The sequence below is a fragment of the Bolinopsis microptera genome, chromosome 2 (assembly GCF_026151205.1).
Source record: "Bolinopsis microptera isolate Bmic1 chromosome 2, MBARI_Bmic_1.0, whole genome shotgun sequence".
Lineage (NCBI taxonomy): Eukaryota > Metazoa > Ctenophora > Tentaculata > Lobata > Bolinopsidae > Bolinopsis > Bolinopsis microptera.
The window spans coordinates 10418936-10434552 of NC_087073.1; the positions used below are offsets into that span (position 1 = coordinate 10418936).

General features: G+C 38.1%; 1 protein-coding gene across 12 annotated transcripts in view; it reads right to left on the reverse strand.

The window, feature by feature from the left end:
- LOC134826394 (high affinity cAMP-specific and IBMX-insensitive 3',5'-cyclic phosphodiesterase 8B-like) overlaps positions 1-15617 on the reverse strand; it is a 56416-nt gene that overhangs the window by 7589 nt on the left and 33210 nt on the right. For 7 of the 12 annotated variants that reach the window (XR_010161700.1, XR_010161699.1, XM_063838746.1 and 4 more), the window contains exons 4-13: positions 12144-12200; positions 11803-11993; positions 11599-11658; positions 10845-10902; positions 10307-10395; positions 10059-10137; positions 6913-7011; positions 6557-6693; positions 6370-6439; positions 5973-6110 (exon numbers count right to left, since the gene is read on the reverse strand). Coding sequence is in view for 10 of the 12 variants with exons in the window: in XM_063838746.1 (XP_063694816.1) it covers positions 5973-6110; positions 6370-6439; positions 6557-6693; positions 6913-7011; positions 10059-10137; positions 10307-10395; positions 10845-10902; positions 11599-11658; positions 11803-11993; positions 12144-12200 (978 nt within the window). In the remaining 2 variants the exon portion in view is untranslated. Of the gene's footprint in view, positions 1-5972; positions 6111-6369; positions 6440-6556; positions 6694-6912; positions 7012-10058; positions 10138-10306; positions 10396-10591; positions 10736-10844; positions 10903-11598; positions 11659-11802; positions 11994-12143; positions 12201-15617 lie in introns of all 12 variants that reach the window. The other 5 variants (XM_063838737.1, XM_063838740.1, XM_063838738.1 and 2 more) reach the window with 1 other exon arrangement.

The window sequence follows — 15617 nt, forward strand, 5'->3', positions numbered from 1 at the left end:
ACTTGGCTCGGTATTGACTACAGCTAACATATTGAAATTATGTCAATGTGGTGGAATTAGAAAACAACTGATTACTCTAGTAGCAGAGCATAGTTGAGTGTGCACTTCGATGTACACGATTTCTGACAACACAGGGTTGTTTGTTAGGTCATTCTAAACCAAAATCGTTTAGGTGGACAATTTGTTTCGCTAGAGACAACCCTACAGGGCAAATTTTCTAAATTACCCTCAGTCGCGTATACGGGATTTTCGTATTTCGGCTCCTGAAGGTCATAAAGACTTCATTTTTAGCTTAAAATTACCGCAATGGCCACATTTATATACAACTTATTAATCAATATATGGTCTAAAATTGTTTGTTTCCGAGATATCTGCAAAAAAGCAATTTTAAGCTCAGGCGTAGGCACAAATTTCATCAAATTTGTATCTCAGCTTCTGAAGGTCTTAGAGACTCAAACTTTAGCTTAAAATGACTGAAATGCACATGTTTATATTGACACTATAAAGGTCATAAAGGCCCAAAATGCTTACTTCTGGAAAAAATCCAGAAAAACCGATTTTCACTGGGGCAATGAAAAAAATCTACTCTAGAAGCTAACTGAAATCGAGTATGCAGTTTGGTGTCGAAAACTTTTCTAGAAACCAGGTCCTTTGTAAGGTAATTCTGGATCAGAATTGATAAGGTACGCAATTTCTATCAGTAGTTCCAACCCTAGGAGGGAAATTTCTAAATTACCCTCAGGTGCAAATATAATTTTTGTATCTCGGCTTCTGAACGTTGTAGGGGCCTCTCTTTTAGCTCAAACTAACTGCAAAGGCCACATTTACATACAAGCTATAAAGCAACATGTAGGGTTTATAGTGCTTAGTTTTGGAGATATTCATTAAAAACTGTTTTAACTTTCGTGCATCCTAAAATAGTAACATCAAACATGTACTTAATTTTGGTATCCCGGGCTAAAAAAGTCTTACAGATACTTTACTTGCAGCACAGCAAAAGTTCAGCATGAACACATTCAGATAATATTTATGAAGCAACACAGTTTAGTTTCAGAAGCCCCCTTCAGCTATCTTGTCTTATCCCCAAATTTATACATCTGACGATCTCTCTTGTTGCTTCTATCTCGTTAAAGCCAAGGCTCGAACGGGACCGCTTTTTTTGCCGGGACTGGGACTGGGAAAAAGTGCCGAGACCGGGATTAAGACCGGGACCGGGATTAGGGATCGGGATTAAGCCCGGATCCCAGTCTTAACATAAGTTGGGCTCTCTCCAGTACTGTTTGGCTATTATAGCTTATCAACTCCAATCCAACCTCATGTAGTAGAATCTATTTCTAGTTTCCTTCAATTCTGCTATTCCCACTCTAGCTCTTTGTAGCAATCTCTGAATGCTACTTCCTGATCTATCTAGCTTCCACCAACATCCAATAATTGTTGTTATGCTACTATTAGCACCTGCAAATTCTAGCCCTATTCAGCAACCTCAGACTTACTCCTACTCTGTTCAGCTATCACGGATCACCAGAACCTGCAAATTCTAGCACTTATTCCAGCAACCTCAGACTACTTTCTGCTCTATCCAGCTAACACTAGCAAACGGTACCCACAAATTTTAGCTTCTTCTAGCTACTTCGGGCTACATCCATCCTTATTCAGTTGGTTGAGCACTCTCAAATTCTATCTGTTTTTATCTAATTTAGGCTACCTCCAGGCTCCAGCTAGAATTTGAGGGTGCTTGTGCTATCTGGATATAGCATAAGGTAGTCTAAGTGTGCTGGATAGGGCTAGAATTTGCAGGTGCTAGTGGTAGCTGAACAACAATTAGTGGGTGTTGGTGGAAGCTAGATAGAGCAGAAAGTAGCATTCAGAATTTGCTAGAAATAGCAGGTTTCCTCTTCCTCAATGAACTGGAAATTGTTGGATGCAGCTGAGTCAGCCAGAAAGAGCCAGAATAAATTGTTGCTGGTGGTGCTATAAAAGGCAAGAAGTAGCTTAAGTTGAGTTTGCTAGAAAGAGCAGAAGTTGGAGGGGCCAGGCGGCCTTGCAGTAGTAGCTAAATAGATGTAGATGTGAAAAGAGCTGGAATTGGTGGTTTCTGCCCACTGATGGTACCTGTATAGAGCAGGAGGTAGCATTCAGAGGTTGCTAGAAAGAGCTACAATTATAACATGTTGGTGGTAGCTGGGTAGAATAGGCATGGCATAGAGGTAGCAGAATTAAAGGAAACTAAAAGTACATTCTACTTCATGAGGTGGGATTGAAGTTGATTAGCCATAATAGTCAAACAGTACTGGAGAGAGCCCAACTTTTGGTAGCTATAACGAGATAGTTAGATGTTCATGTATAAATTTGGGTATTGAAGTAGTTCGAAGTAACCAGAGACATGGTTAGACGTATACATTTGGGGATAAGACAAGATAGCTGAAGGGGGCTTCTGAAACTAAACTGTGTTGCTTCATAAATATTATCTGAATGTGTTCATGCTGAACTTTTGCTGTGCTGCAAGTAAAGTGTCTGTAAGACTTTTTTAGCCCGGGATACCAAAATTAAGTACATGTTTGATGTTACTATTTTAGGATGCACGAAAGTTAAAACAGTTTTTAATGAATATCTCCAAAACTAAGCACTATAACCCCTATGTTGCTTTATAGCTTGTATGTAAATGTGGCCTTTGCAGTTGGTTTGAGCTAAAAGAGAGGCCCCTACAACGTTCAGAAGCCGAGATACAAAAATTATATTTGCATTCTGATCCAGAATTACCTTACAAAGGACCTGGTTTCTAGAAAAGTTTTCGACACCAAACTGCATACTCGATTTCAGTTAGCTTCTAGAGTAGATTTTTTTCATTGCCCCAGTGAAAATCGGTTTTTCTGGATTTTTTCCAGAAGTAAGCATTTTGGGCCTTTATGACCTTTATAGTGTCAATATAAACATGTGCATTTCAGTCATTTTAAGCTAAAGTTTGAGTCTCTAAGCAGCAATAGCAGCAAATCTGGGGAAACTTGGTGGACATTGACTTTTTTCACAAAATTTGAGTATGTTGACTTCAACATTATGTTGCAGCTCATTGTGGTTAATCTCAATGTTGGAGTGATGTTTTTCTGGTGCACAAAACACTACAGTACGGTTATGTTGAATATTTGTGGTTAATGGGTCATCTATGTGGCCACTGCGGTGGTTAAAATACCAGTTTTAGGGTTAACCACCATTTTGAGATATGATATTATGAACTGAGTAGTCATTATATTGAGATCATATCATGGTGCAACTATCACAAAAGTTTTCAAACCTCATGGGGAGCATTTTGTGGTCCTAATGGTGGTTAAATTGAAGATGAACGGTGAGCTATAAATATTGCTCTGATTATAGATGTATAGTGGTGGTTGTTCATTTGTGCATGGATGATAATTTTTTATCACAAATGTGCAATTTAATAGTATGGTTGATTTGAGGTGGTTAATATTCGTAAAAAGTGCTAAAAAGATGGTTAAAATGTCAAAATTTGTTGTTAACCACCAATCAAAACATTATTAATGATTTTAGTCAACATTTTATGGTCAAAAAAGGACATTTGAAGGGTCTTGATAAAAGTTATCAAGAAATGTTGTCATAAAAGTGGTTAAAAGGGCTATATTACTTGCTAGGCTGTTGAACAAGGCATCTATTAAAGTGAAAATTAACCACAATATGAACTTCAGATAATGGTTTGCTATCCAAATGAGTGTATATTTGTTTGCAAATGCATAATTGACCCCAAGTTCATGCATTGACCCCAAGTTCAAATCATTAAAACATTATTAATGATTTTAGTCAACATTTTATGGTCAAAAAAGGACATTTGAAGGGTCTTGATAAAAGTTATCAAGAAATGTTGTCATAAAAGTGGTTAAAAGGGCTATATTACTTGCTAGGCTGTTGAACAAGGCATCTATTAAAGTGAAAATTAACCACAATATGAACTTCAGATAATGGTTTGCTATCCAAATGAGTGTATATTTGTTTGCAAATGCATAATTGACCCCAAGTTCATGCATTCCGATCAATGTGCAGCTAAGGTGGTTAAAATGTCTCCAAAATACCCTATATTTGCACTAATTAACCATTTTTAGAGCACATATTAGTTTTGTAAAGCTATAGCTGGCCATGCTACATTATCTAGATATTACTACCTGCTCATTTATATGACCAGAAACATTGCTGAGTCCTATGTTGCGTCCATCATAGTTAATAAAGGTCTAAAATTGACCAAAATCAGTGTTTTTGGTCGTTTTAACCACCATACGGCCACACATTTTGTTGCATTATCTTTAAAATCACTTATTATCCTCCAGCTATCTCTCATAATCAAATTTCAAAACAAAATAAGGCACAAAAAGTTCGGAGGTTGCTGAATAATGGTTAATTTGTGATGGCTTCTGTTGACCGAAAGTCCAAAATAAACATGTTTTAACCACATTGAGGCCACATCTAAGGTTTTATGGTATTGGGACCATAGCCAAAAGTTTTGGGCACCTGAATGGTGACCTCTGCTTTTGAAATTATGGTGATATTTCAATGCTGTGCCATACCAGGTGGTTAAGTACGCGCACGCGCGCGCGCACGCGTACAAACATGGTTTTTTTGATATACCACAGTTGGTGGTTAACTGTTCTACATCAAACCTTCACTAAAAGTATTGGGCACCATAGTGGTGACATAATATATAAAGAATTTAAGCCTAGACTAAATATGTTGGCCTACAGATGGTTAAGTACGCGCACGCGCGCGCGCACGCGTACACTATAACATAAACAAATAAACCACTCCACAGACCACATTTATTAATTTTTTTAATTTCCTTCTTCAACTATGTGTCAATGAACCATTTTTGTTCAATAATGACCATCAATATTAACTGTAGTACTTATATCTTCACTGTAGTAAGGGTTTGGGTGTTAGAGGTATAAAAAATGTCCACTAACAAATCAGTCATTTTTCGACTACTTAACCACCTAACTCAGCACCAAAATGTTCTGAGATTTTTTTCGTTGCAGTATCATGAAGCTATGACATTTTTGGACCTATGTAAATATTCAGATTACTAAAATTCATAATCTGTGATTTTTAAGGGGGGGTTAAATGCTTCAAATTGGTGTATTTCAAAGTTTCCCCAGATTTGCTGCTATTGCTGCCAGACCTTCAGAAGCTGAGATACAAATTTGATGAAATTTGTGCCTACGCCTGAGCTTAAAATTACTTTTTTGCAGATATCTCGGAAACAAACAATTTTAGACCATATATTGATTAATAAGTTGTATATAAATGTGGCCATTGCGGTAATTTTAAGCTAAAAATGAAGTCTTTATGACCTTCAGGAGCCGAAATACGAAAATCCCGTATACGCGACTGAGGGTAATTTAGAAAATTTGCCCTGTAGGGTTGTCTCTAGCGAAACAAATTGTCCACCTAAACGATTTTGGTTTAGAATGACCTAACAAACAACCCTGTGTTGTCAGAAATCGTGTACATCGAAGTGCACACTCAACTATGCTCTGCTACTAGAGTAGATCCTAGCATCGAACAATGGTCATATATAATTGACTAATTTTGTGAACCATTGTAACGGCCTCGGGTATATTCTCCTTAAAATAAAATGCAAGCAGTTGCATATTATACAGGATGCAGCTGTAATAAGTGCTGTGTCTGAGCAATACAACCATGATCACATTCTGAGAGTGATTCACTGGCAAGATGTTGAGAATTGGATTTAAGCTCGCAATTTTATTGACCCCCTGACTTTCTGTAGGGATATTTTATGCCCATCAAATACCATCATTGCATGTTATATCATCATACCATGCTGAGCAACGATCTTCTAGTGCTTCTGACAATTTGTCAGCAGAAAAAATTCAGAAATCAAAGTTTGCACCACTTCCCGGCCCGATTAAATTACTGTGATCTATAATCAATAACAAATCAGTAACTAGTGGTACCTTGATAATTGGGGCATCCACTTGTTTGGAAAGTCGTCTGGAGGTGTTATTAACACTGATGCTATTGATGGAGGTGTTGGAGGATTCAGTCCTAACCCGTCCGTTACTCATCCTTCTTGTAGTGGAATTGAACTGGTTCTGTAGGGATAAAAGGTAATAGGTTGTGGTAAGGGTAAGGGTAAGGGTAAGGGTAAGGGTAAGGGTAAGGGTAAGGGTAAGGGTAAGGGTAAGGGTAAGGGTAAGGACTAAGGGTAAGGGTAAGGGTAAGGGTAAGGGGTAACGGTAAAAGGTTGAGGTAATGGTAAGGGGTAACGGTAAAAGGTGATGAGTAGGGAGCCATGGGTTAGGGGTAAGCAAATGTTCTATGACACAACAGATGTACCGTTACAGCACCAACCTTGTTGAGACAGGAGCGACAAAGTGTGGGGTTCAGCTCCAATCTACACGTTACAAAATGTGAGGGTACACTGAAAGTAGATCATCAAATAAATATTATGGTGGATTAAACTTGAATTAATAATTGAAGTTATTAAATAACCATTAAACACAGTCAGAGACAAGGCATGATAAAAACATAGTCTTACTTATTTCCTTCAGCATCAAAAACAGGCATGATTTTCATTTCCACAGATATGGGATCCAGTCCAGTTCTGTTATTTACAACTACACCCTCCCATACTTTCCCCTCAGCTTTGCAGCGCTGCATAGTTTCGATCAATCCCTGCGGTGTTTAGTACCTTTAAAGCGGTTATATTCATAAACCATGTTCAGTAGATAATGTGCATATTGAAAGTTCAATTTTGTGCCCCAACTGGCAATATACTTTATAGCATAGCTCAGAAACCAAAGTCCGAAGTTAACGGTATGGGCAGCGATTTTTCTTGACATCCTACATTCTACAAAACAGTCATTAAAGTTAAAAACGAAAGAAAAATCTTACTGTGCCGGTTTTTTCTTCGTTCAGCAATACATCGGTAGATTTTCCCACCATGTCGATGCTCTTAAAACCAGCCAACTTTTCGAATGCAGGATTCACGTACTGTGGAAATAATGATGTTAATTAAAATTCACTATCTGCACTCCGCATATATTCTAATTGTATTTCTTTTCATCAGAAGTGTGGGTGTACGGTTGCAGCATGAGTTGTAGTTAACCATTACGGCCTTACGGGGACAACTTCAAATTGATAGGAAGGAATTGATAAGGAACCGACCGAATCAGCTTTTTTAGTCGTACAAGAACAAGACCGGATTTCAATTTTTATCTAGAACCGGACCGAAACCGGTCCTTTTCAGCATTTCTCTTAGATCCAGATTGCGCCAGATATGCTTTTTTATATGACAAATCTTCAACGCATTGTCAAGTAACAAACTATTTTACTACATGATACAAGTGGTTTAGCTCGATCAATACAGGAATATTCGGTGAAGAAAGTCCAGACACGAGGTGTTGGCGTTTTGATGACGTTATCATGAAGATGACGCAAACAAATCGTGTGTCTGGACTCTCCTCACAGGGAATTCCTTCATTTATTTATTAAATTATCGAGCTAAACCGTTTGTCGTAATTTATAAATCTACGTCATGAACTAATGAAATTTGTTGCTAGGGAATGGGTTGAAGTTTTGTCGCATAAAAGACAAATCCGGTTCTGGTCAAGTTCGGAGACAACCTGTACATAAAATCAGTCACTAATTACACTCATTTCACTGCCATAAACGGTAAAATTAATTATAATTCCTCTGAAAGTCCAAGGGGTACAGGTTCTTCAGATATTATACTCCAAACCTTTCTATAATGATATCTGGGTACAAAATTTAAATAACTCAACCTTGGTGGAGACAGTGGCCACCTGAAAATTACAAAAATAAAGGAGCTGTAAATCACTTATGAAATAAATATTTACTCCAAATTTCACAATTTAAAGTTACGTAAGACAGGTGGGTACTCAAAAAGTGCCGGTTGAGCAGGTTTGTCTGCTCAACACAGGTGGAGCAGCTCACTGACTACATGAGCTAATATAAGTGACTAGAACTAACCCTCTCATGCTTTTTAATTGCTCCAAAGTCCTAATATTTAAAATTATGGGTTATAGCAATCATATTTCATAGAATAGGATCCTCAGAATCGGCTCAACCGAGGTGGAGACAGCATAACATGCAGTTCAAAATCTGTTATTCTGTAGTTTAGGAGCTGTAGAGTGACTGTGGCAGTCCATTTGCAATACCAATGATTCTAAATCATCTACCAACTCATATTACAAGGCATCCTTGCTGAAAAGTACACTCAACATAGGTGGAGACTCAAATTTGGCAAATTTGGGCGTAAATTTGACCTCAGAAGTCAAGGTTCTCCACCGCGGTTGAGTGGTTGATGGCTAGTTTGATGAGTTGTATACATGCTAAAGGGTCATCCAATGTTATTTCTTCCAGAAATCAACTGCCAAAGCTCAACTCAACCCGGTGGGGCCAGTTTTAATGCATTTTTTAATGTTTTGATGTTTAATCAACAATTTCTCCACCTTGTTGAGTACCTTTTCACAACTTTGATAGTTTTTTCATTTGCTAGAACACTTTGCTTTAAGACAGAAGGGGTAACAGTTTTATGATCCCCTACAGTAGCAGTTAACAGAGCAGATTAGAATTAGTGATAAAACCAATGAATTTAGGCATGTTTGACAGGCTTTTTACTGTTTCTTAATAAAAGATCTCCACCCTGTTGAGCGTCAATGGAAAAAACAAAATTTAACGGGAAGTAGAAAAGGCCGAGAAGCAACTTTCTAGCTAACCTAGAACTCTCTAAACCTTTCTCCACCCCCGGTTGAGCAGCTTTGAAAAGTGCATTTAATTTCTCCACCTCGGTTGAGCACTTAAATAAAATATTGATAAAACCATCAGATTGCAAATTTGATGTAGTTTGTGTTACCAATAACCTTTTCCACCTTAATCAAAAGTTTCTTCAACCAGAGCCAGTCTCCACCTTAAATCTCCACCTTTTAAGGGTTTGTTTAATACCACCTGTATCTGCTCAACCGTTCAACCTTTTAATTTTTTTTTTACTCAGAGAAAGTCCTGAAAAATGTCTTGTCAGCCATATAATCAGGGAGTTTCAGTATGTGTTGAGCTGGCTCCACCACACACTTCTAAAAAAGTAAAAAATGTACAGGTTGTCTCCGAACTTGACCATCTAAGGAAAGAACCGTTTCTGGTTACAAAATTGAAATCCGTTCAGGTTCCAGTCAAGCTGAAAAAACTCATTAAATGCAAACCGATAAAACGATCGATATTCAGTAAGCTACAATAGTGCAATATACTTAAGGGGGCCGGGGGGTCTTCATCAAAATTCTCTCGAAATTGATTTTATAGTTGTTTCTGATAGAGGGGAGTGATATCTATCGGCTGCTTTTGATCCCATGGAAAAATATTGTTCCTAGCCAAAATTATCGCCAGTCAAAGGTCAGCGCTTATGTGTAATTGTATTGCGCGAGCGATTTTCAATCGCGCGCCCTGAAAATAGAGTCTAAAAATCTATCTTCTCCTACATTTTTTGAGCAATCACCCTGAAACTTTCAGGATATGTTCTAGGGATCATTTAGAAGATATCTGTCGAGCCGAATTTTGAGATAGGCCTTAGAAAAAGTTTTATTCCATTTTGAAAATCTTGGACCTCATTTTTTGACGATTTTTCCAGGTCCAAGATTTTCAAAATTGAATAAAAAATCTTCTAAGACCTATCTTAAAATTCGGCTCAACAGATATCTTCTAAATGATCCCTAGAACATATCCTGAAAGTTTCAGGGTGATTGCTCAAAAAATGTAGGAGAAGATAGATTTTTAGACTCGATTTTCAGGGCGCGCGATTGAAAATCGCTCGCACAATACAATTACACATAAGCGCTGACCTTTGACTGGCGATAATTTTGGCTAGAAATAATATTTTTCCATGGGACCAAAAGCAACTGATAGATATCACTCCCCTCTATCAGAAACAACTATAAAATCAATTTCGAGATAATTTTGATGAAGACCCCCCCCCCCCCCCCCCCCCCCCGGCCCCCTTAATAATTTAATTAATTTAAGGGATTTACCGAGCAGATGCCATCAATATCAGTGATATCGAAACTATCACGACTTTCCTCCAGAAGTTGGAACAAAGTGTTGGCGACCCTGTAAATAGGAATCTTTAAAACATCTGGATACTCTGAATGATAAATATTCCCGCAATGCACATTGTAAATAATGTGGGTTTGTGACCCTTGTTAACGAGAACTGCCGTCCGGGGTCACAGTACATTTAAGAGAGGAATTTGATAGAGAGGAATTTGATGAGAACTCACGAAAGTTTGAGTCCGGTACTGACTTCCCCAGTATCCATCATTACGATCTCGTTAAGACACGCCCCTCGGTCGTGGTTTTCCAGGAATCGCTGAAATGCATTCAATTACTTTTCAACTTTCTGTGTGACCTTATGTCCCTCGTCATTTTGCAGATGAAATTTTGGAGTGAGGGTTGAAATTTCGCATTAAAGTACGAAATGTCATATTTGAGGATGAAATGTGGGCAATGGGCATTGAACATCAGGGAATGAAGGGACATGAATGAATCGGGATGAACTGCCGTACTTTAGGGACTGAATTGTCTGTTTGTGAAAGTTCCGGTGATGAAGTACAAGTGTCGGAGGGTAATGAGTTGAGGGATGAAAAGTCTTGTTCCGTTTTAACCAGTTGTGATGACTGTGTTTTTAGTCTGCTAGTTTCAAACCAACACTGTAAAAATACAGATTTATGGTGCTATTAGTTGGTCCTAAGTTTAGATGGCATCATTCGTGTTTGCTAAAATTTGTTTTACTAAATCATTCCAATAACCTAAGCTTACCCTATTGAAACCCATGTCCAGGTACGGTCTGACTGACGGCTCCTCGCACCAACGCGGTCTGAAAAGTTAAATTATATAGTATTTAGATGGCGCCACCGGGTATACAGTATAGTATTAAGGGGCCGGGGTAAACGGTATAGTATTAAGGGGCCGGGGTATACGGTATAGCATTAAGGGGCCGGGGTATACGGTATAGTATTAAGGGGCCGGGGTATACGGTATAGTATTAAGGGGCCGGGGTATACGGTATAGTATTAAGGGGCCGGGGTATACGGTATAGCATTAAGGGGCCGGGGTATACGGTATAGTATTAAGGGGCCGGGGTATACGGTATAGTATTAAGGGGCCGGGTTATACGGTATAGTATTAAGGGGCAGGGTATACGGTATAGCATTAAGGGGCCGGGGTATACGGTATAGTATTAAGGGGCCGGGGTATACGGTATAGTATTAAGGGGCCGGGGTATACGGTATAGTATTAAGGGGCCGGGTTATACGGTATAGTATTAAGGGGCCGGGTTAATGGGGTATACGGTATTTATACTGGGGATGTTAATACTTTCCACTCATAAACATTTAACTATCAAACTACAGCGAAATATGAATATCCAGATCAGCATTACCCAGACCAATTCATTAAAAAATCAGTAAAACACCCGCGGTTGAACGAGAAACTCTCCATTATATGTGAACTAAATAGAGAACAGGAACTTATGGAGTAGGAACTTATGGAGCAGTGGTTATAATGTACTCACATCGCGGGACACACTGCCAAAGTAACCACATTTGCGAATGATGGCCTGGACCTTATCTTCCTGGGGGGAGAACTTGGTAATTACGATTGCATCAAAAAACATTCTGATTCTATACAATGTGTTATATACAATGTTTTACAATTATATTACTCATATTAATTTATAGCGTGATGATCTTAGCAAAGTGTTTGTTAAAACACCAACCTAACAATCTGCTCCCCGATACTGTAGACATTTAGCCTCATGTCAATCACCACTATGTGGTGTTTCCTTTTGTCCAGTGTGTCCATGGCGTTGTCCAGTGAGTTAGCCATACTGCACGCAAACCCGCCTTTTCTACAGGCCCACAGGAAGGCTTCTGACTGCCCATCCTCCACAGGAAATACTAGCAACACCTGGTAAAATACCTCATTTTAAAATATTAACATTATCATGTTTTAATAGAATTACCATTCGGATTCGAAAGTGTTTTTACCCTCAAAAAGGAGATAATAAACTTAACAAAGATAAAACACTAATTATTGCACGAGAGCTTAAAATCCTACCCGAGATATTTCCTGTAGTAGCTTTACCGGCCCGAAACGAATCTCCTTCTTTTCCGGCTGAAAGTTAAGTAAATTAGTTTCAAACACATTACCCGCATGAAGAGTATCATATTGAAAGCAATGAAAGTAGGACTCGGTGTCATTATAATATATCTGGAGGCCGAGGTTTGTTATTACAACTTATTATCCAAAACAGATGCCAAGACATATTTTGAATACCTTCAGCATTTTATCGTGGGCTAATGAAGATGTTGATGCACGAACAATGACATCGGAACCTGATTTTATACGATGTAGGTTACAAAAAACAGAAAAACTGTAAGAAAAAGAGATCAGACGTAAGTAACAAAAAACAATCTGATCAACTCAGAGCATGAGGGCCATACAAAACACGTGTGTGTATCAGAAAACATTAGAAAAAATACGTCATAACGCTTAATGGATCCCCGAGAATGGAGAGAGAAACAGAGGGGAGGTATTTATAGATATATCTGAGCTGGAACTCAACTAGATTAATGTTAGGAGTTCAAAACTTAGCGAGCCTGCTAATCAAATACCACCCCAATGCCAGCTGAGATGGGGCTGAGTGAGACATTAATTAGAGCCGGGAGGGCTTATATGGACATCACAAAATGAACTGGACGCCGGGGAAGCCGTGACGAAATCAATCATATTTATTACGTCATTACCTCCCTTGACGTTCGCTGTGGCATTGAAGCGTTCAAATGTATTTTGTGGGAAAATATAGCTAGGGGTGATTGAAATGTCACTTCTACGGTTAGGTGGTAAAACTTAGGCGGGGAATTTAAAATTGACAGGTTAAAAGTGACGTAATAATATGACAGAACTGTAACAGTGACGCGAAGTTTGGTGTGGTTGCACCACGGACGATAGATTTCCAATGACGCTGACCCACTCAGTTATGAAACAATAAGCATATTACAAAATATATCGATAGCAATAAACTATTAGTCATCACGATAACAAATTAATTAGTTGTGCAGATAAGTACTAACAATTATAATTAGGCATATTTTATTTGGTAGATTGTCTTTATTATCTCGTCGACATGAATACTCAATACGTGAGCTTATACCAGACTAACTAGACTACTCCCCTATTGACTATTGCAGAGTGGCTGGAAGGCTGACATTGCGTACTGCGTAGTTGCGTCACTTTCACCTCACGTGCAAAACTTCAAAATACTCTGCGCGATATATTTTATGGTTGGTTGTAATGTCGCGCTGTTGGTATGACGCAGAATCCACGAACGTGGCTTCTTGCCAAGAATGTCTACAACAATGGTAAGGCAACTCACACAACGGAGCCTCATTTCTTATTTCCCACCTATATATTTGTCTTCGGTAAAATGGTTGGGAGAAAATGGTAAATTCTGTAAAATCAGTGGATCTCGTTCGTGGGAGCTTACAACTCAATTATAATTAATGTCTGGGAACGTAACCGGTCACGACCGTTTAGAGCCACAAATCAACCTTTACAGGAGAATAAAACGATTGGAATCTAAACGGAGAATGTATGATTTGCATAATATAAAATAAGGATAGATTCGGGCAAACAAAGGGCTTGGTTAAGGGGGCAGGGGGGGTCTTCATGGAAATTTTCTCAAAATCGACTTTTTAGTTGTTTCTGATAGAGGGGAGTGATATCTATCAAATGCTTTTAATCCGATAGAAAAATATTGCTCCTAGCAGAAATTATCGCCGGTAGAAGGTCAGCGCTTGTGTGTAATTGTATTGCGCGAGCGATTTTTGATCGCGTGCCCTGAAAATCGAGTCTAAAAATCTATCTCCTCCTACATTTTTTGAGCAATCACCCTCAAACTTTCAGGATATGTTCTAGGGATCATTTAGAAGAGATTGTCCAGGCAAAATTTTGAGATAGGCCTTTAAACATTTTTTATTCGATTTTAAAAATCTTGGACCTCGAAAAATCGTCAAAAAACCAGGTCCAAGATTTTCAAAATCGTATAAAAAATGTTTAAAGGCCTATCTCAAAATTTTGCCTGGACAATCCCTTCTAAATGGTCCCTAGAACATATGCTGAAAGTTTGAGGGTGATTGCTCAAAAAATGTAGGAGAAGATAGATTTTTAGACTCGATTTTCAGGGCACGCGATCAAAAATCGCTCGCGCAATACAATTACACACAAGCGCTGACCTTTTACCGGCGATAATTTCGGCTAGGAACAATATTTTTCTATCGGATTAAAAGCATCTAATAGATATCACTCCCCTCTATCAGAAACAACTAAAAAGTCGATTTTGAGAAAATTTCCATGAAGACCCCCCCCCCTGCCCCCTTAAGGGGAGATACACCAAAACCGTTTTTGCTCCGAACATCGATTTTATTTTATATTATTTTTAAATAGACAAAAAGAATAAGATTGTACACCTTCAAAAATTTTTAAAAATATTCCCTCATCGAGAAAAAAAATATTTTTCTTTTTCGAAAATTTTTAAAATTTGGAGAAGTCTGTCACTGTAATACCGATAGTTCGGCCATTTAAAAAGTTTTTTGGCTGATTTTTTTACTGAACATTACTTACACCCCGTACTAGAAGCCATTGAAAGGATTATATAATTGAACAATAAATGACCAAGTTACAGACCGAACAAGGTGAAAAAATAAAAATTGTGATTTTTGCCTACCACCAAAGTTGTACATTTCACCACCCGCCCAGGTCATCAGATATCGCTTCAAAAATTCTTGTGAGTGTAGTTGATGATCATGGCAAGCTTTTTGGAACCGGATTTCTCTCAATTTTGAGTTTTAAGCTATGCAATGTGGCCTCAAACGACTTAGTAAAATTCATCTTAAAAAAGGGCTTGAAAAAGGCAGATTTAAGGCTTAAAATGCCTATAACTCAAAAAGTATCAGTTTTTTTGAAATAATTTTTACAGGATCGTAATCAGCTTGGTAAGACGAATCTTTTAGTACCAAATAGGTGCTTTTAGAAGAAAAATTGTCTTAAATAATTTTCTAGCTCGAACACAAGGGTTGTATAAATTTTGTACAAATTGTACACATTTTTTTACAAATTTTGTGGCTTTGAATATTATAAATGTCGTACTAAAAGATTCGTCTTACCAAGCTGATTACGATCCTGTAAAAATTATTTCAAAAAAACTGATACTTTTTGAGTTATAGGCATTTTAAGCCTTAAATCTGCCTTTTTTGCCCTTTTTTACGATGAATTTTACTAAGTCGTTTGAGGCCACATTGCATAGCTTAAAACTCAAAATTGAGAGAAATCCGGTTCCAAAAAGCTTGCCATGATCATCAACTACACTCACAAGAATTTTTGAAGCGATATCTGATGACCTGGGCGGGTGGTGAAATGTACAACTTTGGTGGTAGGCAAAAATCCCAATTTTTCTTTTTTCACCTTGTTCGGTCTGTAACTTGGTCATTTATTGTTCAATTATATAATCCTTTCAATGGCTTCTAGTACGGG